General features: G+C 34.5%; 1 protein-coding gene across 1 annotated transcript in view; it reads left to right on the top strand.

The window, feature by feature from the left end:
- Positions 1–24,909, top strand: part of SLCO6A1 (solute carrier organic anion transporter family member 6A1) — a 96,633-nt gene that overhangs the window by 31,498 nt on the left and 40,226 nt on the right. The window contains exons 9-10 of the mRNA XM_078066323.1: positions 7,697–7,892; positions 24,195–24,348. Of these exons, the coding sequence (XP_077922449.1) occupies positions 7,697–7,892; positions 24,195–24,348 (350 nt within the window). The remainder of the gene's footprint in view (positions 1–7,696; positions 7,893–24,194; positions 24,349–24,909) is intronic.

The raw sequence follows: 24,909 nt of genomic DNA on the forward strand, positions 1-24,909 counted from the left end.
TGAAATCATATGGTATTTGTTTTCTCTGACTGACTTATTTTGCTCAGCATTATACCCTCTAGGACCATCCATACCGCTGTGAATGGCAAGATTGCATTATTTTATTCCACTGTATATATATTCCACACTGTCTTTATCCCTTAATCAATCAGTGGACACTTTGGCTGCTTCCATAATTTGGCTTTGTAAATAAAGCAATAAGCATAGGGAGGCATATATCCCTCTGAATTAGTGTTTCTGTATTCTTTGGAAAAATTCCTGGTAGAGGAATTACTTGATCATAAAGTAATTCTATTTTTAATTTTTTGAGGACCTCCATACTGTTTTCCACAGTGGCTGTACCAGTTTGTATTCTCACCAACAGCGTACAAGTGTTCCTTTTCCTCCACATCTTTGCCAACACTTGTTTCGTTTCTTGTGTTTTTAATTCTAGCCATTCTGACAGGTGTGAGGTGATATCTGATTGTGGTTTCAATTTGCATTTCCCTGATGATGAGTGATGTTGAACATCTTTTCATGTGTCTGAAATGTGTCTCTTGTAGACAGCATATAAATGCTATTTTATTTATTTATTTGAGAGAGAGAGGTGGGGGGAGGGGCAGAGGGGGAGAGAGAGAATCTTGAGCAGGCTCCATGCCCAGTGTAGAGCCTGATGTGGGCTTGATCTCATGACACTGAGATCATGATCTGAGCCCAAATCAAGAGTTGGACACTTAATCAACTGAGTCACCCAGGTGCCCCCCCCCTTTTTTTAGAGAGAGAGAGATATATGTTATTTTTAATCCATTCAGTCGCACTGTGTCTTTTGATGGGAACATTTAGACCATTTACATTTAAAGTAAAAGTAAAGTAGAGTAGGGCTAGTTTAGTGGTTATGAACTCTTTTAGCTATTGTTTGGGAAACTCTATCTCTCCTTCTATTCTGAATGTTAGCCTTGCTGGATAGAATATTCTTGGCTGTAGATTTTCTTCTGGCCTGCAAACTTTCTGCTGAGAAATCTGCTGATAGCCTTAGTGTTTTCCTTGTATGTAACTGTCTTCTTTTCTCTTACTGCTTTTAAAATTCTCTCTTTATCACTGCTTCTTTCCTTTTTAATTACTGTGTGTCTTGTTGTGGACATCTTGGGTCGATTTTGTTGGGGGATGTCTGTGCCTCCTGGATCTGGATAACTGATTCCTTCCCCAGATTAGGGAATATTCAACTATTCTTTCTTCTTCTGGGATCACTATAATGTGAATGTTATTATGCTTGATGGAGTCACTGAGTACTGTAAGTCTATTCTCATTTTGCATAATTTTTTTCCTCACCTGCTCAGCTTGATTTATTTCCATTACTCTGTTCTCCAAATCTCTAATTTGTTCCTCCACTTCCTGTAGCCTGCTATTTATTCCATCTAGTGTATTTTTAATTTCGTTTGTTGTGTTTTTCATCTCTGATTGGTTCTTTTTTGTGTTTTCTATCTCCTTTTTAAGGGTCTCATTGATACTCTCCACTCTTTTCTTAAGTCCAGTGAGTATCTTTATGATCATTACTTTGAATTCTCCATCAGGCATACTACTTATATCTGTTTCACTTAGATCTCTTGCTGTGGTTTTTTTTTGTCCTGTTATTTCATTTGGGATGTATTCCTCTGTCTCCTCATTTTGTCTAACCCTCTGTGTCTGTATCTCTTTGTTAGGGAGGTCAGCTGTGTCTTCTACTTTTGAAAGTAATGGCCTTATGAAGAAGAGGCCCTGTAGTGCTCTGCGATGCAGAGTCCTCTGTTCACCAGAACCTGGTACTTCAGGGGTGTCTCCTATGTATGTTGCTTGTGCCCAGCTCTTGTGTCCTGGCTGCTTTTTCCTTCAGTCCTTTCAACTGAAAAGGCTCTCTTTACCTGTAGTGGGCAGTATTGAGTCCCCAGCTGGGGTGGGGCACCCAGTTTTAACGAGGTACACCTCAGGCTTCCACAGGGCCCACTCCTGCTGCTGCTGGCACTGAGGCCCTTAAAACATGTGAGTTGGGATGTTTGGTGTTGGCAAGGTTGCATTAGTCTTCTGGGGGAAGACTTCTGCAGCACTGGGACTGAGGCAAATGTGACTGGGAAGGGTGGATCCATCAAAATCTGGGGGTCCAGGGCACAGTGTAAGCAAGTTAGTTAGTGAATGTGAGCACAACTCTGGAGGAACATAAATCTTATAATAGACAGTAATCAACTGTCTAGACATAAATTCTTTGTAGAATATTTCTATTTAAGAACTTCTGTTCATCAGGGCGCCTGGGTGGCTCAGTTGGTTAAGTGACTGCCTTCGGCTCAGGTCATGATCCTGGAGTCCCTGGATCGAGTCCCGCATCGGGCTCCCTGCTCGGCAGGGAGCCTGCTTCTCCCTCTGACCCTCCCCCCCTCATGTGCTCTCTCTCTCTCATTCTCTCTGTCTCAAATAAATAAATAAAATCTTTAAAAAAAAAAAAAAAAAAAAAAAAAAGAACTTCTGTTCATCAAATGTCAGCATAAATCTTACCTTTTGATCCAGAAGAAGACATTATCTTTATTATACTTGACAGTAAATGTATCTTCTCTTAGTTCCAGGAGAGACACAATCTCTGTTTTCCAAAACTATAAGCAAACTTGCCATCTGTTCTTGAGGAGAACACTATCTCTATTATCCAAGGTTGTTTGTTCACTATACAAATATCCTTGAAGAGATAGAACAAAAATCAGTCAGTGATTCTGCTTGCTAGATATGCAGAAACATGAGATATGTGGAGAATTGCTGCCCAATAAATGATATTAATTTTATTACATATAAATAAAGATTGTTAGATTGATCATACAATCTAGTATGTTACTTGCAAGAGGCACTCCTTAAATATGAGGACATGAAAAGGTTGAAAGTCAAAGGATAGAAAAAGTTCTATGTGAATGCTAGCCAGAAGAAAAGATGGTATAACTATAGTAATTTAAGTATTGTATTCTTCAAAGAAAGAGGAATTACTTGTTATGAAGAGATCATTTACAATGACAGCAGAGTCAGGCAGTGAGGTAGATGAAACAATTATACGTGGGCATGCCCTCAACAATGTAGCTTTAAAACAAATAGTTGGGTCAATTAGATATTGGTGATATTGAGTCAATTAGATATCCTTATGAAAAAGGTAAATCTTGACCTCTCCCTTACTATGTATCCAACTACTAATTCTAGATATATTGTAGATCTAAATGCGAATGGTAAAATTATAAAGCTTTTTAGAATAAAACATAGGAAAGTATTTAATGGCCTTAGTGAAGACAGATTTTTTACATAGGACAGAAACCACATAACCATAAAGGAAAAAATAAATGGTATTACATTAAAATTTAGGAACTTCTGTTCATCAAATGTCAGCATAAAGAGTAAAAATGAAGGCAGACAATCTTTTCAATAGAAATATTCTACAAAGAATTTATGTCTAGAATATGTAAAAATAGGGGCACCTGGGTGGCTCAGTCAGTTAAGCATCTGCCTTTGGCTCAGGTCATGATCCCAGGGTCCTGGGATCGAGCCCCGCATCCAACTTTCTGCTCAGCAGGGAGCCTGCTTCTCCCCTCCCCTCTCCCTCTGCTTGTGTGTGCTCTCTCTCTCTCTCCCTCTCTGTCAAATAAATAAAATCTTAAAAAAAATAGAATATGTAAAAACATCTGTCAATAGTAAGGCAGATAATTCAATAAAAATGGACAAGAGACTTGGAAAAGTATTCAATAGAAGATGATATCCATTGGCCAATATTCATATGAAAGTGGGTTCACCTTAATTGGTTTTTAGGGAAATGCATATTAAAACCACAACACAATAATATTATTCATTCACCACAATGGCTAAAATGAAAAAGGGAAATACATGTTGGCATGGACGTGGAGTGGTAGCATTTCATCCACTACTGGTGAAAGTGTAAATTGGTTTAACCATTTTATGAATCTGTTTGGCAGTATCATGAAAATCTGAACATATACATATTCTCATTCAGGAATTCCACTCCATGTTACATCCTCTCTTAAGAATATACCTAGAGGAAGTGCAAATGTTTACAGAAGGACATGTACATGAATTTTTAAAGTTGCACCACAATTCACAATATCACAGTGAATAAGTTGTGGTGTATGTGTATTCTAGATTGCTATTCAGCAATGAGAATGCATCATCTATTGTCATATATAAAAACATGGGTGAATTTTTCAGATATCATACCAAACAAAAAAAGCCTTAATATATACATACTTTATGGTCCATATTTTATAAAATCCTATAAGTGCATGAAAGAGCCTTTGATCTTCTGGCAATGTTGGATTTTTGATCTGGGTGGTAGTTTCATAGAAACAGTTATTTTGAAAAGTCATCAGTATGTACAAATGTGATTTGTGTACTTTTCTGTACACCAATGAAATCTTTACATAAAAGGTTGATTGGAAGTTCTGTGCATTGGTTGAGTTTTCAACTGTTTTGTTTCCTTTTGGTGTAGCCTTCAAAGAGCTAGCCATTTAATTGTTGAACTCCCTGTGCCCAGTATTTTCTTATTGCCTAGAGCAATAGCCTGACAGCCAATATTTTCCTAGCTGAGTTGGGTTCTCCGTTTTTTGCTCACAAATGTTTGTGGTTTTCTGAAATCTGTAGTTGTTGGGTTCAAGCTGAATAACCAAGGGCCTTTTCCTGGGTCAGTTATATGGCACAGAGATGGGGATAGACTTGGAGCTCAAACATTTTATATAGATTGCCATCCATTCCCCTTGTTTTTACCTTTATCTCACTCCTGCTTTTAGTGGTACCTATTGCCCTTCATTTCTGAGATTCTGGGGTAAAAGGTGGTTTGCCTCTTCTTAACTTCCTTACCTTCAAGCTTACTTCTCACACTCTGAAGTCTCCTGATTCAGTTCCAATTCCCACAATTTTCTTGATAAATATTGCCCCCACTCTATTTATTTGTACTTTTTTTGCTTTTTAATGAATTTGTTTGTGAATGTCTACCTTTTTTCAAACATTCATATGTTTACTTCGTGCCCGGACACTTTTCTAAGCAATTAAATATTGACTCATGTAATTCTCCTAAAACCCTTATCATGGTGGTACAATTATTTATAGATTTTCCTTAGTAGCATCTCATACATTTAGTTGTAATTTTCATTATTTTTCTGTTCTAAGTGTTTTTTAATTATGATTATCATTATATTTTTATTTAAGTCATGTCTTATTGAGAAAAGATTTTTAGTTTTTAAATATATGGTTTTGTTTCTCTTTTTAAATAACTGTTCACATCGAATAATACTTTCCATATCTTTAGTAATGTTGTAAGCTAAGTCTCTGTTTATGAGAAAGTGGAGTCAAAATACTTTGCTTATGGATTTTTAATTTTCTGGGCAATTTCAACATAATTTATTTTATACAATGTCATTAGGTATATACCTGTTTATGAACTACATTTCATGGCACATTTTTTTTTTTTTAGTACCTCATTTTCAGACTTTCCTTTAAAAAACACCCAATTTGATAATCTTTTTAATAGTTAAGCTTTATCCATTTACCATTATTGTGGATTCTGACATGTTTAAGTAACTTTTAACTTCTTACTTATATTTCTTTGTTTTTTACTCTTCAATTTGCTTCTTTTTCCCCCTACTATCCTGTCCTCTCTCAATGGACTAATTTTTTTTTTTTTTTTTCATTTTATCCCCTTTGTTTTGTTCAGGAGATTTTAACTACCCACTAGTAGTTCACTAGCCCTACTCTTCAAGAGTGAGTGCATGTGTTCATGTCTAGTCTAGATTATTAATTTTATCATTTTATGAATTAGCTAAATTATCATTCTTTTGCAAGTAACATACCATTTGGCAGATTTTACAATTTTTCTTTATTTTTGATGATATGAAGTTTTCTTACCTTATTTCTGTATGTCTTAGGATAGATTTAATTATTTATTCTTAATCCTTCTCAGTAGTTGGAGTGTTTTTTATTCCCAGAACTAATATTTTTTTTTAATGATGGAAATTTCTCATTCTCAGTTTCAATTTTTCATGTATTATTTCTCTGGAATTTATTTCATTATACTTCTCACAAGTGCTGTAAAACATTTTGTAGTGCCTCTTATTCTGTTCTCACTGTGTTTTTTTTAAAGTTACTTTCTGATTAGTTTTAAATTTACAGAAAAAATTTGAAGATAGTACAGACAGCTCCCATACACTGCACACCTGGTTTCCCCTTTTATTAACATCTTACATTAGTATGGTAGTTTTGTTATAATTAATGAACCAATATCAATACTAACTAAAGTCAATATTTTATTCTTATTTCCTTTGCTTTTATATAGTGTCCCTTTTTTTTCTTTTTTTTTTCTATCCCAGGATCTCATTCAGGATACATTATATTTAGTTGTCATATCTCTCAGGTTTCTATTGAGTTTGACAGCTTCTAAGTCTTCCATTGTTTTTATGACCTTGATAGTTTTGAGGAGTGCTGGTCAGGTATTTTTAGAATGTTCCTTAATTGGGAATTGTCTGATTTTTTCCCCCAGTGATTAGACAGGAGTTATGGGTTTTAGAGGGAGGATTACAGAAGTAAAGTGGCATTTCCATCAAATCATATCAAGGGCACATACTATCACCATGGCTTACTACTTTTGAATTTGACCTTGTTCAACTGGGTAATGTTTATCATATTTCTCCACTGTACTCATTGTCTTTTAACTACTTTTCTTGGTTATTCTCCTTTCATTCTTTTTTTTTTTTTATTACATAGTTACTAACTTTTCAAATGTCTCTGGCCTGGGACTTCAGTTTTTATTTTAGCAATTATATTTTTAAATGTCCAGGCTTATTATTTTTTTATTCATCTGCTCTTATTTAATTCCTTTATCTTTTTATTTTATTTCTTTTTATGGAAGTTAAATTTTCATTTATCTTTTTGAGCATTCTAAAATTACTTATTTACAAGTCTCCCACAGACCCTTATCTTTATTTAAAGATAAATTTAATCTGATGTTAATGGGACATTTTTTTGCCTCATATTTCTCTTGCTATATTTCTATCTAAATCTGCCACTTCTTTATGTTTGGAGCAAAGGAGATTACATCAATGTATGCATTTACTGTGCTACTTTCATATGACTGAGTATTTTCTAATTATATTTCCTCTTCTTCCTCCTCCTGCTTGCCTCTATCTAATCCTTTATGCTTGATTGAAAAGAAAACTATTTCTCATAATGATTATTCTGAAATCCCACTTTGTTGTGAGATTGTTAATATTGCACACCCATTCACAGAACCAGTGGGTGGCTTAGTTTAATTTTTGGTAATGAATCTCTGTTTCTGAACTCTTGTCATGGGCATGTCTCTTGCTGTAAAGTATAGATCCAGGCAAGTATGCTCTGAGTAAGACAGTTCTCATCTTCTGTTTTGCATGGATTAAGTTCTGGGTTTATCTTAGATGCCATTACCACATAGGAGCAAAACTTCTCCATCATTCCATTAGGCCTATAGCTTTAGCCCTACTCCCAAATTTGTACTTCTCTTAAGTTTCAGGTTTGTTGAGATGTTTATCATGCCTTTAAATTTTCATTGTCTTTTTATTTAAATCTATGTTTGCTGTATGTTTAGAGCAGGGGGATTGCATCAACGTATGAATTTTCTGTACTATCTTCAGCTGACTATTTTTTTTAACTGGTTTCTCCTCCTCCTCCTCCTTTCTTTTAGGATTTGTTTTACTTCCAGGAGGTGGACTTGGCCAGCTTCTGGGAGGTATCATTGTTTCCACGTTACACATGTCTTGTAAAGCCCTTATGAGATTTATAATGGTTACATCTGTTATATCACTTATATTCTTTGGGTTTGTAATTTTTGTACACTGTGATCCAGTACCACTTGCTGGGATCAATGAAGATTATGACGGGTAAATATTATTTTGTATATTGGATTTTTACATTCGAATCAACAATGTATTTCTCAGTCAGTTAATAACTATCTAGTAACCCTATAAGTTTATACCATTCTTGGAATTATTCAACATGTAAAATAAATATAATGCATACTTTCACCTTTCATATTAAGGGCAGAAATATGATGGTAGCTTGTGACATGGCTGCTTGTGCATAAAGCACTAAAGAAAAAAAGGCATTGAAATGATTCAGAACCAAGAAATAATATTCTGTATTAAAGTGGCTAACAACTAAAACAATACTGTCTATACGAAGCCTTACCTTGTGTTCCTGAATTGGTATATCTGCCTTTTTATAGACGTCAAAGAATAGAACTGAAGTACATCTGAAAGTATGTCTAAGTAATGTCTCCTTTAAGCTAAACATGCAAAAATTCAAAGAACTTGGCAGAGATTGATACTAAACACAGGGGAACAGAATTTGAATAGAAAACCTAAGGACTGCACAAGTAAAATAAGTAAAAAATAAGAGTTTCACTTCTGCCTACAATGGAGTAGCTTGTGGCAGATCAATGCTCCCACTGAGAACAACTATAAAAAACTGAATCAAGTTTAAAAAATTTGTCTCAAGGCATCAGAGGATTGTTTAGGCAAATAGAAATTCAAAGGCCGAAATTCTGGAATAAGGCAGACCCTTAAGAAGAGAAGGAACTTTTTGCAGTTGGACACTTTAGAGATATTTGCTAATTCTCGACATTGGCAAGAAGCTGAGAATTTTGGCAAGGGTCTGGGTAAAAAGCATCTAGTTAGATGACAAGAAATCAGCACACATTTGTGACAGATGCATCAACCTAAAGAGACAAAAATAGGGTTGGGCAGGATATCAGAGAGAAGAGAGAGATAGAAAAATGAGACAACACTGCTGGGTTTTCACTCAGGACATTTGTTGAACTATGAATGTAAGAGGCTGAAATCAAGCAGGAATCTTATAAAAAGTAGGAAAAGTCTAGCAGTACTGTGATACTCTGTAGATAAGAGTGAGTTTAGAATACCCTGGGGAGAGGAACTGTGATGAATACTACGTGTTCTCTGATATCTCTGTAAGGTTAAGATCTAAGAGTGAGGGCCTTCCAGAAGTACTGGAGCCTAGCCAGGAGTTAATTTGGTCCCTAATGGATTAATTTGGTCATCCAGCCCTCTAACTGGCAGCAGAAAAAAACAACACTCTAAAAAAAAGATAATACCAAAAATTATGAGACAAAACAGACAATAGGACAGACCACAGGGGATCCAGATATCATCATTATCAAAAAAGAGTGTTAAAGCAATATTGATATGAGAAATAATACAAATTACTATGAATTTCTCTTCAGAAACCATGGGTTCAGAAGAGAGTAAAACAATATCTTTAGAATCCTGAAAGACAAAAACAAACAAAACAAAACAAAAAACAACAAAACAAAATCAAAACTGTCGACTCATAAATCATTATCCAGTGAAAATATCCTTCAAGAATGAAAATGAAGTAAAGGTATTCTCAGGTGAAGGATAACTCATAAAATTGGTTATTAGCTCTAAAAGAAATTATTAAGTATTTTTTCAGTCTGAAGCAAAATAATCCTAGAGGAAAACTTGAAGGATAAAGGAAGAGTAAAAGAAGTGATAAATATACTAGTAAGTAGACTAATTTTTCATCTTAAGTTTAAAATATATATAACTATTGAAAGAGAAGTATAACATTGTCTTGTGTAGTTTTTCAAAGGTTGTAGATGTTATACATATGATAACTATAAAGGGGGAGAAGAAAAGGACCTCTGTGTTTATAAGACTTACACATTTTAAATATTGTGGTAAAATATCAACTCGAAGTATAAAAGTAAGTATATATCAATATAGTTTAGGTATCTATCTATATTTCTTGTCTTTGTATGGTCTGTACACTAAGATTGTTTTTATATTAGTAAGTGTCATGAAAAACAATAAAGAACAATAGGACTTACGGTTTCTACTCCAGTGTGTAAAGAGCTTGTAAGTCATCACTCCCATCCTCACATTAAGAAAAGGGTTGAACAAATAAAAAAATCAACAGCAGAGGGCAGACTGGGCAAACTGCTGCCACCGAAAGTGGAGAGATAGGCAAATAGAATGGTAGTTTACTGGGAGCAGAAGCCATTGGAACTGAATATTAAATGGCACTTGACTAATTGCTGGAGGTGCAACACGGAATAACTTGAGAGTTAAAATCTCCTGGGGACACAGTTGTAGGAGGATCCCACTCACTTTCATGACTAAACATCCAGATGCTCTACCAGGTGCTCACAGTGGAAACAGAGAAAAATTCTCTTGTGTTTTGGGCAGGAGGAGAGGGAAAACAACCATTTGAAATATGCTCAAGAGAAGTCCGCTGTCTGTAACAGAAGCCTACCCTGTCAGGAACTGCTTTACCAGAGTTTCCCCTGCCAAACTTTAAAAAGGAAGGCAATCAGACAAATCAACCCTTCTCTAACCTTCCTGTCTAACATAAGGGAAGGGAGAAAAAAAGCTAAGAAAACCTTCTGAAGGTCACAGCTTAGAGACTCAGGTGCACGGGGGTGGAAAGAGACACAAAATCTAAGATTTAATTGTAAGATTATAGAATGATTTCCCTCAACAATATCTTACCACCACACGAATAGATATCCAGTGTTATAACAGCGAAGCACAGCTGAGAGAGCTGCAAGGCACACTCTATTTAATAACAAGATTCCAGGGAAACCCAAAGACAACCAGGAAGACAGAATGAGGATACCATGGGAAACTGAGGCCTCTGCCACCTCTAACTACAACAAACTGTAAACACAGCCTAACTCCGAGACAGATAAACATAAAAACCTAAAAGGTTTTTAAAAATTCTAAAAGGCCTATTTACCTCTGTTTTTGTTAACATGATACATGATGTCTGACTTTCAACAAACACATTACAAGCTATTCTAAGGGCAAGAAAACATGCAAACTGAAAAAACACAGCACGCATCAGACCCAGACTCAGATATGGCACAGGTTTGGGAATGATCAGACTGGGAATATAAAATAGCTATGATTAATATGCTAAGGGCTCTAATGGGAAAAAGTGGGCAACACAAAAGCAAAACTAGGTAATGTAAGAGAAATAGAAATTCTAAGAAAAAATCAGAAGTAAATTTCAGAAAGCAAAAACTATAAGTGAAATGAAGAATCCCTTTCATGGGTCCATCAGTAGACTGGAGAGAACAGAGGAAAGCATCAATGACTGTGAAGATATGTCAATAGAAACTTCTCAAACTGAAAAATACAGAGAAAAAGATGAAAAGAAAATGAACAGAATATCCAAGAACTGTGCAGCAATTACAAAGGTATAACAAATGTACAACACATACACCAGAAGAAGGACAGAGAGGAATAGAAGTGAGTAATAATGGCTGAGAATTTTCCAGAATTAACAAACACCAAACTACAGATCCAGGAAGCTCAGAGAACACCAAGAAGGAGCAAAAAAAAAAAAAAAAAAAAAAAAAATTTACAATTAGGCATATTATATTCAACCTGTAGAATCAGGAAACAGTGACAAAATCCAGAAGAAACAAAACCTCACTGATAGAGGATTGAGGATTATTTATCTCAGACTTATCTTACAAACAAGAAGAGAATGGAATGAAATATTTAAAAGACTGAAAAAAACCATTAACCTGGAATGCTTTGTGCAATGAAAGTGTCCTTCAAAAATGTAGAAATGAAGATATTCTCAGATAAACAAAAAATATGGGAATTGTAAACCTGCTTTGCCAGAAATGTTTAAGGAACTTCTTCAGAAAAAAGAAAGATGGTATGAATCAGAAATTTGAGTCCACCTAAAGGAATGAAGAAACATGCTTTGCAAGTAACTTACTTTGCAAGAAATGTTTAAAGAAGTTCTTTGGAAAAAAGAAAAATGACATGAGTCAGAAATTAGAGTTTATATAAAGAATCAAAGGACACCAGAGAATGAGTAAATGAAGATATAATATTTCATTTTTATTTTTAATTGGTGTAATTGAGGACTTGTGTTCAAAATAATAATGGTGATACGATGTTAAGTCTATGGATATTTATAGTCTATGGATAGTGAAATGGATGACAGAAATCTTATAAAAGAGGAAGGAGGAATTGGGAATATTCTCTCATAAGGTACCTTCACTACCCATGAAGTGGTATGGTGTTATTTGAAAGTAGACTTAACTTGCTTGTATACTGGGAATTCTAGGGAAACTCCTAAAACATTTTTAAGAAATATAATTAATTGCTGGTGTGCCTGGGCAGCTCAGTCGACTGAGCATCTGACTTGATTTTGGCTCAGGTCATGATCGTGGGGTCCTAGGATTGAGCCTCCTGTCGGGCTCTGTGTTTGGCAGGCAGTCTACTTGAGGGTTCTCTCTCTCCCTCTGCTCCTCCCTCTCCTCATGCATGTGTGCTCTCTCTCTCTCAAATAAATAAATCTTTAAAAATAAAAATAAAAAGTATAATTGCTATTCTAACAGATGAGAGAAAATAGAATCTCATAAAATAATTAAAACCAGAGTAGGCAAAAAAAAAAAAAAAAGAGGGAAAGATGAAAGCAAGAAACAAAAATTGGTTGGCATGTAATTGTTCATAGTCATCTCTTATGATCTTTTGTATTTGTGTTGTGTCATTTGTGATGTCTCCTCTTTCTAATTTCATAAGTTTAAGTCCTGTTTTTTTTCTTGGCAAGTCTAGCTGAAAGTTTATCTATTTCATTTATCGTTTCAAAAAACCAGCTTTTGGTTTCATAGATATTTTTTATTGTTTTATTAGTCTTTACTTCATTTATTTCTGTTCTGATCTTTGTCATTTCCTTCCTTATACTAACTTTGGGCTTAGTTTGTTGTTTTCCTAGTTTCTTGAAGTGTAAAGTTAAGTTGTTTATTTGAGATCTTTCTTTTTTTCTAATGTAGGTTTTATCGCTGTGAACTTCCCTCAGAATTTCTTTTGCTGCATCCCATAGGTTTTGGTATGTTACATTTCTACTTTTATTTATCTCAAGGTATTTTTTAAATTTCTCTTTTGATTTCTTCTTTGATCCATTGGTTGTTCAGTAGCATGTTTTTAAATCTCCACATATTTGTGAATTTTCCAGTTTTCTTCTTGAAATTGATTTCTAGTTCCATACTATTGTTGAAAAAGAGGCTTGATAGGATTCTGCTCCCCTTAAATGTAATAAGACTTGTTTTGTGGCCTACTATATTATCTATTCCGGAGAATGTTCCATATGTTCTTGAGAAGAATATATATTCTCCTGCTGTGGATGCAATATTGTGTAAATGTTTGTAGGTCCATCTGATCCAATGTGTAGTTTTAAGTCCAGTGTTTCTTTACCGATTTTCTGTCTGGATGATCTATCCTAGTTGAAAGTAGGGTGTTTAAGTCCCCTACTATTATTGTATTGCTGTCTGTTTTTCCTTTTAGGTCTGCTAAAATTTGCTTTATATATTTAGATTTTCCTCTGTTGGATAAATAAATATTTGCAAATGTTATATTCTCTTACTGCATTGATTCTTTTTCATTATAAAATGATATTTGTCTCTTATTACAGTTTTTGGTCTACCCCAGCTTTCTTTTGGCTTCCAGTTGCATGGAATCTTTTTTCATCTCTTTACTTTCAGTCTGTGTGTGTCCTTACGTCTGAAGTGAGTCCCTTGTAGGCAGTATATATATCGGCTTTGTTTTGTTTTATCCATTCAGTCATTCTATGTCTTTTGATTGCAGAATTTCATCCATTACATTTAAAGTAATTTAAAGTAAAGTAAAGTAAAATAAAAAGATAGGTATGTACTTATTGCCATTTTGTTAATTGTTTTCTGGCTGTCTTGTATACAGTTCCTGTTTCCTTTTGTCTTCTCTTGCTGTCCTTCTTGTGGTTTGATGATTTTCTGCAGTGGTATGCTCAGATTCCTTTCTCTCTATCTCTTGTGTGTCTACTATAGGTTTTTGGTTTCTGGTTACCAGGAGGTTTACATAAAATATATTTTTAATGATCATTGTTAAGCTGATAACAGCTTAACCTTGAACACATACTAAAGCTCTAATTTTTTACTCTCACCCTACATTTTATGTTTTTTTTTTTTTTTAATATTTTATTTATTTGACAGAGAGAGACACAGCAAGAGAGGGAACACAAGCAGGGGGAGTGGGAGAGGGAGAAGCAGGCTTCCCGCGGAGCAGGGAGCCCGATGTGGGGCTCGATCCCAGGACTCTGGGATCATGACCTGAGCCGAAGGCAGACGCTTAACGACTGAGCCACCCAGGCGCCCCCATTTTATGTTTTGATGTCACAATTTACGTCTTTTTACCCTTTGTATCCATTAACAAATTCTTATAGCTATATTTATTTTTAATAACTATATTAACCAGATAAACCTTATCTATAACTATAACCTTACCTATAATTATAATTAGATGAAACCTATCATTCAGCCAAGCTTGGGCTCTTGGTTGTCTCTCAAATTTTTGTGATTGTCCAAACTACCTTCTTTGTTCTTAGTGGGTCCTATTGAAAATGTGCTAGATCTCTCAGTGTCCCAAAGGGGAGAATAACAGTCAATATCTAGATTTAGGCTGATTGGAAGCTAGACCCTCAGGCAGTAGGTAAGAAAGAGGTGGTTTGGACTCTTCCAGGGAGAAACTGGGAGTTGTGCTTTTTTTTTTTTTTTTGCCTGTTCCCTCTTTGCTGGAGTTGAGTGTATAGCTGCAGGAGGGTACTCCTGTGCACATTAATGACTGCTTTTTTGTCTGCTATGGTCCTGTGGGACTCATCAGTGCAAGACCTTTTGGCTATGAGAGCCATACAATCCTGAGACCCATCCTTTGGGTGGCAGCCACAAAAAATGGGGATGCCAGCATACGTACAAGCTGCTTCTAGGGAGACATTGGCAATTTGTAGTGAGCTGAAATGAGAAGGCAAAGGTGACGTCTAATGGTTTCCCTGATCTCTGGGGAGGATTGCAGTCAACCCCTACATGCCTTCTAAATTATAGACCTGACCCTCAGACAGCTGGTTTTTAAAAATATTCAAATACGCCTCTTTCAGGGAAAATGGGAAAGATGGGTGTTTTTCGCTTGCTCCCTCTGCACTGAGCCCTGTGGGAATAGCTGGTTAGAACTGTTTCTTTGTTTGGTACAGTACTATAGAACTCTGCAAGCCCTGTTGGTTATCAGAGTCAGGCCATCAAGGGGCTCTTTCACTGGGAGGATTGTGATCAGGCCCTGGATACAGGTTAAACTAGAAGCCTGATCCTCAGGTAGTGACTTTTAAATTATGCAGATAGGCCTCTTTCAGGCAAAGATAGAGATGAGCATTTTTTGCCTTCTCTTTCTGTGCTGAGCCCTGGGGAGATAGCCATGGTGAATCTGCAGAGCCCATTAAAGGTTTCTTCTTTGCCACAATCTCATGGATCTGTGGATGCAAGCCCCATTGATTTTTGGAGCTAAGTGTTTTGGGTGCCTACAACTCAGGTGTGAGTCTTAAAATTTGGCACACTAGATGTGGGGTCCATACTCTTCACTACTTAGGGAGAAGTTGCTAGTTGGGAGGTCCTTCCTGATTATCAGGCACTGTGCCTGGGGTAGAGTTTATGGTAAAAGTGTGTCTCAGGTTTTCCTACCTGTTTCAGTGTGGGTGATAGAATTTTCTCACTTTCCCAATGGATAGGAGGTATTCAGCTAGTTTTTGGATTTCTTTCAGGGGGAATTTCTCTGTGTGGCTGTAGATTTGGTGTCCTTGGGAGGAGGTCGGTTCTGGAGACCCCTATGTCATCATCTTGGACTGTAGCCAAGATAATCTTTTCAACAAATGGTGCTAGAAAAACTGAACATGCACATGCAAAAAAAAAAAAAAAAAAAAAAGCACGGAAAAAATCTAGAGACAGAACTGACTTACACGCTTCACAAAGATTAAATCAAAATTAACTCAAAATGGATTATAGACCTAAATATAAAACACAAAACTATAAAACTTCTGGAAGATAACATAGGATAAAATCTAGATAACTTTGGGTTTTGTGATGACATTTGGTGACACAACACCAAAAAAAGAAGTATGAAAGAAAAAAATGATAGGTTAAATATCACTAAAATTAAAACCTTTCTCTGTGAAAGACACTGTTAATAGAATTAAAAGACAATGCACAAATTGGGAGAAAAATAACGTATTTGATACAAGACATATCCAAAATATTTAAAGAACTCTTAAAACTCATCAATTTACAGAGAAACAACCCAATTAAAAATGGCCAAAAGGTCTGAACATTCACCTCACTAAGGAAGATGTACAGACGCTGATAAGCATATGAAAATATGTTTGGTATTATAGCCATCAAGGAGTTGCAACTTAAAACAACAATTAGATACCACTACACGTCTATTGAAATGGCTGAAATCCAAAAAAACTGACAAAACCAAATGCTAGCGAGGATGTGGAGTAAAAAAGACTCACATTTGCTGCCACTGGTAATATAAAATGGTAAGTCACTTTGGCAGTTTGGCAGTTTCTTGCATAGCTAAACATAGTTTTGCCATACAATTCAGCAATTGTGCTTTCAGGTATTTACCCAAATGAATTGAAAACTTACGTTCACACAAAAACCTGTCAGTGAATGTTGGTAGCACCTTCATTCATAATCACTAAAATTGGAAACAATCAACACACCTTTCAGTAGGTGAATAGATAAACTGTAGCACACCATACATGGAATATTATTCAGTGATAAAATGAGCTATCAATTCACAAAAAGACATGGAAGAACCTTATATGTATATATTGCTAAGTGAAAGAAGGCAGTATGGAGGCTACATATTATATGATTCCAACTATAAGACATTCTGGAAAAGGCAAAATTATTGGCAAAATTGCATATTTGATCTGGGCTTTTAAAAATATCTTCTAGGGGTGCCTGGGTGGCTCAGTCAGTTAGGCATCTGCCTTTGGCTCAGGTCACGATTCCAGAGTCCTGGGATCCAGCCCTGCATTAGGCTCCCTGCTCAGTGGGGAGCCTCTTCTCCCTCTCCCACTCCCCCTGCTTGTGCTCTCGCTGTCAAATAAATCAAATCTTAAAAAACACTTCTACTTGACCTTTTGAACATATGGAATACCAATGTAATAACTGATATAAGTTCAATTGTAAAAAATGTACCACACTAAGGCAACTTACTAATAATAGCTGAAACTGTGTAGAAGGAGAAAGAGGTATATATGGAAACTCTGTGTATGCTCAATTATTCTGTAGACCTAAATTTGTTCAAAAATATAGTTTATAAATCAGAATATAATAATTTAAAATGATTTTGAACTGTAGGTACTTTTTAAAATGATTAATAATATAAAGTAAGACCCTTTGGCTTCATTCTAAATTTATATTTGGAAATTGTTCTGGGCTTTCACTTCCAGCCAAGATGGGATAACAGATTTCTTCTCCTACCAAAACAACCAAAAATTTGACAAAAATTGAAACAGTGGTTTTCAAGACATTGGAATCAGTCATTGAAGGACAGTGGTACATGACATGAGAAACATTCAAGGTGAGCCCTGCAATTCCTCCAGCTTACTGCCTTAGTAGAGTTTTAAGGTCGTAGCACAGGGAATGGGAATGAGACAGATTCTGGCTGATTCCCTGAGCTGAGGGTTCAGAGAGACCAATAAACTAGGGTTCACAGGATTGTGTACTAGAGGACATATCTGCAGAAGACCCCTTTAAGAATCCAGCGAAGTAGTAACTAGGATATGTGTGAAGAAAGTTATTGAGTCTAAGTCCACCAAAAGAATTAGAATTACAGTGTACACCACTCATACAGGATTGGGAATAATACCTTTTCTCATCAGTCAAACTATGAAACCTCAAAAATCATAATATGTAAACAGAAGGATCTTGTCTCAGCAGCAGGTAATAATTAATTCTAAACTGAGTACTACTCTGGCTCTTCCTATCAAATCTGCCTATCAACTAAGAAAGATAAAAGTGTTTCTGAGTAAATTAGCTGCATTTCAGAATAAAGCTTAAAAATATTCACAAAAATACAAAAATATTCAACATCTAATATTGAAATTTACAAGGTCCAATATCCAGTAAAATGTTACAAGGAATTCAAAGAAGCAGAAAAATACAACCCATAAAATAAGAAGCTAAATCAGTTGATTAAAACTGACCCATAACTGACACAGATGTTAATATTATCAGAGTTTACACAGTTATTATATTAGTATTCCATATGTTCAAAAAGTTAAGTAAAAGATATATTTTTTAAAGATTTTATTTATTTATTTGACAGACAGAGACACAGCGAGAGAGGGAACACAAGCAGGGGGAGTGGGAGAGGGAGAAGCAGGCTTCCTGCAGAGCAGGGAGCCTGATGCGGGGCTCGATCCCAGGACCCTGGGATCATCACCTGAGCCAAAGGCTGATGCTTAATGACTGAGCCACCCAGGCACGCAGTAAAAGATATTTTTAAAAACCCAAGTTGAGCATATAGCAATGAAAAACCAGGAAGATTGAGGAAAATACTATGTTTGAGATTAATGACAGATTAAACATTGCAGAAGATTAAATAAACTGGAAATTCATAACAATAAACATCCAATGGAAAACAGAGAAAAAACAATGAACAAAAATGAAGCATCAATGAGTTGGACAACTTCAGGTGGTCAACCATTTGTATAGTTGGAGTCTCCAAAGGAGGGGCCTTGGGGAAAGAAAAATAGTTGAAGAAATTGTGTTCAAGTTTTAAAAATTTCATGTAAGCTGTAAACCTACAGACCTAGGAAACCAAGAACAAGAAACATGAAGAAAATTACACCATGCTACATAATAATCAAATTGCTCAAAATAAGTTTAAAGAAAAAAAATCTTAAAAGCAGTGAGGAGTGGGAAAAATACATTATATACAAATGACCAAAGATAAGAGTAACAGAGAGTTGTGGAAAGGGAGGTGGGTGGGGGGATGGGGTAACTGGGTGATGGGCATTAAAGAAGGCACATGATATGATGAGCACTGGGTGATATACTCAACTAATGAATAATTGAACATTATATAAAAAACTAATGATGTACTATACCTTGGCTAATTGAATTTAAATTAAAAAAAGAATGCAGATAAGAAGACAGTAGGATAATATTTTAGAAGTACTAAAATAAAGAAGTCAACTAATCATTCTGTACCAAGTCAGAATGTCTATAAAAAATGAAGGAGAAATAATTTTACACATAAAAAATGTAAATAATATTTGAACAACAGACTTACACTACATGAAATGTTTAAAAAAGTCTTTCTGGCTGAAATAAAATGATACCAGGTAAGAATATGAACTACACAAAGCAAAGAAGAGCAAAGGAAATGGTAATTTATAGGTATTTTTTCTTATTTAAATCTTTTTAAAAATAATTGTTTAAAACAGATAAACATAATATGGGTTTACTTGAAGTGCCATATATCACATGTTGGTAGACTGTGTTAAGTTAAAGATGTATAATATAAACTCTGAAGCACCATAAACTAACAGAGTCACAGCTAATAAGCCAAATTGACATATGAATTAAAATAGAATTTTATAAAAACATTTGTTTAATCTCGAATTAGGCAAAAAAAGAAAAAAGAGAACAAAGAAAAGATAAAAAGGAAAACGAACAGAAAGGATAGATTCAAACCTAATTATAGTAGTAATTGCATATAATGTCAATGAAAAGGCAGAAAATTTCCAATTTGATTTTTTAAAAAAAGCAAGACCCAACTATATATGTTGTGTAAAAGAAGTGTGCTTCAAATATGGACACAAGTGGATTATGAGTAAAAGGATGGGGAAGGATGTATCATATTAACAGTAATCTAAAGAAAGCCGGAGTATGATAGTAGACCAAGTAGATTTGTGAGCAAATATTAGCAGGAATAAAGAAGGTGATTATGTAATGATAGAGTGGTCAATTCATCAAGAATTCAAACAATTCTTAATGTTTATGAGTCTAATCAAAGAGCTTTAAAATATGTGAAGCAAAAACTTAGACACTACAAGTAGAAATATAGAAATCCACAAATATAGTCAGATATTTTGATACTTTTCTCTTAATAATAGAAGTAGGCAAAAAAACTCAGGATACAAAAGATTTGAATAACATTAACAGCCAACTTGACATGATTGACATTTGTAGAACATTTCACCTATCAAAGAATTCACATTCTTTTTAAAAGCACAGGAAACCCAAAGTAAACCATATTCTGTAAAGCAAGTCTCAGTAAATTTAAAGGATTAAGTCATATAATGGAATTAAATTTCCTGGCCATTATGAAATTAAATTAGAACTACATTAATTAAAAAAAAGATTTCTGAAAAAGCCCCAAACATTTGGAAACTGAATAACAAATTTCTAAATAACTTGTGTTCAAATGATTTCTTCAGAAGAAAAATTGTAAAGTATTTTGAAGTGAATGAAAATGAAAACACAAGTAACAAAACTTATGGAATATCGCTAAGATAGTACTTAAGGGAAAATGTATATAGCCTAATTAGAAAAGAAAAAAGTCTCAAACCAATGACACTTGCCTCTACCTTAATAAACTAGAAACATCAAAGCATATTGATCCCAAAGTAAGTACAAGAATGGAAACGATTGAGATTAAAACAGAAATCAATGAAGTAGAAATGAGAAAAACAATGGAGGAAGTATAATCAGGTCAAATTTTGAGGAGATTGATAAAATTGCTAAACCTCTAGACAGAGAAAACTACCAGTATCAAGAGTTAGAGTTTTGATGTGATGTTTTTATAGATTCCACCAATATTAAAAGGATAGTAAGGTAATGTTATAAACAACTTTATGCCCATAAATCTGACAGCTTCCATGAAATGGGTAAATCCTTCAAAAGACACAAACTCATTTAAGAAAAAAAAAATATGTGTCTAGTAATTAAATCAAATTTGTACTTAAATATTTTCTGAAAAAGAAAATCCCGGGCCCAAATGGTTTTACTGGAGAACTAAACCAAATATTTAAACAATATCTGACTTTATACAAATTCCTCCAGAAAATTGAAAAAGAGTGTATACTTTCCAACTTATTCTATGAAACTTGCATTATCCTTATATCAAAACTGGACAAAAGATGTTGTAAGAAAAGAAAACTATAGACCTATTTTTCTCATGAACATAGATTCAAAAACTATTAACAAAATTCTGGCGAATTGAACCGAATAGTATATTAAAAGGGAAATAAATTATGATCAAGCAAGATTTATCAAAGGAATGCAAGGTTGCTTTAACATTTGAAAGTCAATCGATATAATCCACATATTAATAAACTAAAAATGAAAAAAACCATAATCACAGTAGATGCCAAAAAGCTCCGTGATAAAGTGCAATATCTATTCCTCATAAACTAGGAAACTAGGAATAGAAGGGAACTATGAAAATATACAGCTAACACTATACTTAGTGATTATTATGGAATGAATGTGTTTACCCTCCTACTAAATTCATATGTTGAAGCCTTAATGTCCAATGTGATAGTGTTAGGAGGTGGAGCCTTAAGGAGATCATTAGGTTTAGATAAGGTCCTGAGGGTAGACCACCATCCCCCTGATGATGGAGATTAGTGTCCTTATAAGAAGGGGAATAAACCAAAGCCTTCCCTCAAATTGCCATGTGAGGATACACTGAGAAGGTGATGGTCTGTAATCTGGGAAGGGAACACACCAGACACTGTGTGAAATAAATATTTGTTGTTTAAGCTACCCAAGCTATGATATTTTGTTACAGGAGTCTGAGCAGACTAAGACAATGATGACACATTGAATGACCAGGGGTATAATAAAGATAACTACTTTCAGTACTTCTATATTAACATCATTGTGGATGTTCTAGCTGTTACAATACTGTAAGAAAAAGAAAGAAAAAGCATCCTGATAAGAAAAGTAGAAGTAAAATTGTGTTTATTTGAGGGTGACACAATTGTCTATACAGAAAATCCAAAACCCACTATAATTTAAAAAATGAGTTTAGGGGCGCCTGCATGGCTCAGTGGGTTAAGCGTCTGCCTTAGGCTTGGGTCATGATCCCATGGTCCTGGGATCGAGCCCTGCATCTGGCTCAGCGGGGAGCCTGCTTCTCCTCTCCCTCTGTCGTCCCCCTGCTTGTGCTCTCTCTCGCTCTCTCTCTCTGTCAAATAAAAAAAAAAAAAAATCTTAAAAAAAATGAGTTTAGCAAGTTTGTAGGACACAAGATCAACATGCAGGAATTTACAGTATTTTTACATACAACCTACAAATAAGCAGAAATTAGTGTCAAAAATAACACTGTTAACAGTATTAAGAAAAAAGAAATACTGCAGAAGAAAAGATCATTATACAAGAAAATATGGTGTTTTTATATACTACCTACAAACAACTAGAAATTGATAATACAAAAATGCCATTAGCAGTAGTATCAAGACGAAGAAATACTTAAGGGTAATATAATATAAGATGTGAAAGCCCCATTCATAATTACTACAAAATATTCCTGTACTAAATTAAAGACCTAAATTTTAAAATAGAGAGATATCCCGTGTTCATGGGTTGGAAGACTCAATATATTAAGAAGTTAATCCTCCCCACATTGATGTATGTATTCAGTGCGATCACAATCAAAATCCCAACAAGCTTTCTTTTTTGAAAAGATACTATACAAATAACTTAAATTCATATGATATACAAAGGACCTAGAAAAATCAAAAACAATTCTGATGAAGATGTAGAGTAAAAGTGGAGGACCAACACTATTTGATTTCAAGAGTTATTAGCTAATGTAATAAAGAAAATAACATTGGTGTAAATACAGACAAATATATCAGTGTAAAGAATAGAGAGTCCAGAAATAGGCCCACATATAAATGGATAATTTATTTTTGATAGGATGCATGGGCAATTTAGTGAAGAACATATAGTCATTTTAACAAATGATGATGGAGCAAATAGACATCTATATGTAGGCAAATGAACTTTGGTCCATATCATGTAGCACATAAAATAGTTAAAATGGATTGTAGATGTGAATATAAAATATAAAGTACCAAGAATATAGGAAAATATTTTGTAAACTTGGATTCAGCAAAGTTTTCTTAGATAATGGCACTAAATACATTATCCATCAAGAAATACATTGACTAATTGGTCTACATCAAAATAAAATATTTCTGCTCTTTGAAAGACCCTGTTAAGGGAATGAAAAAACAAGCCATAGATTGTGAGAAGATGTTTGAAAATCATATATCTGATGAAGGATTTGTTTCCAGAATATATAAAGAACTTTCAATGCTTAATAATAAGAAAATAATCAATAAAAATGGGCAAAAGATTTGAACAGACGTTTAACCAAATATATACAGATGAGAAATAAGCATATGGAAAGATGACCAACATCATTAGCCATCAGGGAAGCGAATATTAAAAGCCACAATATGAAACTACTATATCCTTGTTAGAATGACTAAAATTAAAAAACGGGGTGCCTGGGTGGCTCAGTTTGTTAGGCATCTGCCTTTGGTTCAGGTCATGATCCCGGGGTCCTGAGATCGAGCCCCACATCCCTGAGCAGGGAGCCTGCTTCTCCCTCTGCACCTCGCCCCACTTGTTCTCTCAATCTTTCTCTCTCTCAAATGAATAAATAAAAAATTTAAAAAAAAGATTGATTATACTAAGTGTTGGTGAGGAATGTAGAAAGCAACTGAAACTCTTATACACTGCTGATGGTAATATAGAATAGCACAACCAAATTGGAAAAGTGACAGTTTCTCAAAAAGTTACATGAACACCTACTGTATGATCCTACTCCTTAGTATTTACCCAAGAGACATGAAGACATACAACATACAACATACAAAGACCATATAAAGAATAACTGCATGAAAGAAGCCAGACAAAGAAGTGTACATACTGTATGATTCCATTTCTAAGATGCTATAAAATTCAAATTAATGAATAATGGCAGAAAATACATTAGCAGATGCCAGGGGACAGAGGTATTACAAAGGGACACAAGGAAATTTTGGGGGTGATGATTATGTTTGTTAACAAGATTGTGGTGATGGTGGTGATGATTTCACAAGTGTATACATATATAAAAAAATTCAAGTTGTATACTTTATTATATATATGAGTATACTTCAATAAACCTCTTAAAAAGAAATTATATTTCAATAATCATATTTTTATGGATTTCATTGATATTCTGATATATACATTAATAAGAATAATACTGTGGTATAATTACATAAAATCTCTTTTTTTACAGAACAGGACAGTTGGGAAACCTGACAGCTCCTTGCAATTCTCACTGTAGATGCTCATCTTCATTTTATTTTGCTATCTGTGGAAGAGATAATACTGGATATTTTTCTCCTTGCTTTGCAGGCTGTACACAATCCAAAACATTAAATGGTCACCAGGTAATTATATTTTTATTATGCTTCTCCCTCTCTAATAAGATGTTCAGTTTGTAGTTGATATTTACATTTTACTCCTAGCTCTCTATAAAAGCTTTTTTACCCATAATTTTTTTTTAAACAGGAAAAGAATATTTGCTTTAGGTGGCCATAATGCAAAGGGCTTATGGGAATTGGTGGTGGAAAAAATACTTCTATATTAAAACATGCCTTAATAAGTAAGAAAATTATGAAAGAAAAAAACTCACAGGTAAATAAAAACATAATAAAAGTAGTAGATTAATCAGTTATAAAACAATGATGGAGATTAAAGCGCAAAAGCAGTAAAATCAATTATATCTATAAAATCAGTCAAGGTATTTACAAAAGGATGCAAAATATAATACATAAAATGGGGGGGAGAAAAATGTAGTGCTTTTAGAATGGTTTAAAACTTAAGTATCTATCAACTTAACATTGATGGCTATATGCGTAGAATGTTATAGATGAACCTAATGGTAACCACAAATCAAAAACCTAAAATAGATATGCCAAAAATGAAGAGAAAGGAATTCAAGGATATCA

The sequence above is a fragment of the Halichoerus grypus genome, chromosome 2, assembly GCF_964656455.1.
Source record: "Halichoerus grypus chromosome 2, mHalGry1.hap1.1, whole genome shotgun sequence".
NCBI lineage: Eukaryota > Metazoa > Chordata > Mammalia > Carnivora > Phocidae > Halichoerus > Halichoerus grypus.